The sequence below is a fragment of the Nestor notabilis genome, unplaced genomic scaffold (genome assembly GCF_000696875.1).
Source record: "Nestor notabilis isolate BGI_N333 unplaced genomic scaffold, ASM69687v1 scaffold4833, whole genome shotgun sequence".
NCBI classification, from domain to species: domain Eukaryota; kingdom Metazoa; phylum Chordata; class Aves; order Psittaciformes; family Psittacidae; genus Nestor; species Nestor notabilis.
In genome coordinates this window covers 16,306-17,219 of record NW_009922246.1, presented here as the reverse complement: position 1 = coordinate 17,219, position 914 = coordinate 16,306, and the positions used below count along the sequence as shown (strand labels likewise).

At 48.7% G+C, this 914-nt stretch overlaps 1 protein-coding gene across 1 annotated transcript in view; it reads right to left on the bottom strand.

Annotated features, from left to right (window-relative positions):
• LOC104403401 (olfactory receptor 14C36-like) overlaps nucleotides 1-558 on the bottom strand; it is a 1,381-nt gene extending 823 nt beyond the window's left edge. The window contains 1 exon segment of the mRNA XM_010011522.1: nucleotides 1-558. This exon segment is cut by the window's left edge and continues 420 nt beyond it. Coding sequence (XP_010009824.1) covers nucleotides 1-558 — 558 coding nt within the window.
• Between the last annotated feature and the right edge of the window lie 356 nt (nucleotides 559-914).

Genomic DNA, 914 nt, shown 5'->3' with positions numbered 1-914 from the left:
GCAGGAATGTTTGAGGAGCTGCGGAATTTCACAGAAGAACTGGTCCACAGCATTACCTTGACAGAGTGATAGTGAAAATGTATTAACAGTGTGCAGCACAGCATAGAGAAACCCACTGCCCCAGGCTGCTGCTGCCATGTGGGCACAAGCTCTGCTACCCAGGAGGGTACCATAGTGCAGGGGTTTGCAGATGGCAGTGTAGCAGTCATAGGACATGATGGTGAGAAGGTAATACTCTGCTGAAATGAAAAAGACAAACAGAAATACCTGGGCAGCACATCCTTAAAAAGAAATTTCCCTTGTGTCCCAGAGGGAACTTGCCATGGATTTGGGGACGGTTGTGGAGATGGAGCCCAGGTCAAGAATGGAGAGGCTGCGGAGGAAGAAGTACATGGAGGTGTGGAGGTGGAGGTCACAGGGTATGGTGGTGATGATGAGGCCTTTGTCCAGGAGGACAACCAGGCAGGTGGCCAGGAAAAGCCAGAAGTGCAGGAGCTGTAGCTCCCATGTGCCTGCAAATGTCAGGAGGAACTGGGTGATGGAGCTGCCATTGGACATCTGGTGTCTCTTGGCATGGGGACTTATTTAAGACAGGAAAGGACAGGAAGAATTATGTCAGACTCTTCTGAGCAAAGCCACCCCATTTTTCATAGAAATCTCCCCACCTGAAATGCATTTCCTTTCTCTTGTTTCTGCTGACTGAGGTCAGTGTGAGGAGCAGGACCTCTGCCCATGTGCTATCATGGAGTCACTTGTGCTCTGAAGCAGTGGTTTGTACAGCTTTGGGAAGTCAGATGAAATCCAACTTTATTGTAAAAGTTCAGTAGTTGCACTTATGACTCGGATGAGTGTGACTTTCAGAAGAGAGGCTTAGCTTGTCCCTAGAATGGTTCCGACTGTGTTTTTTACTGACT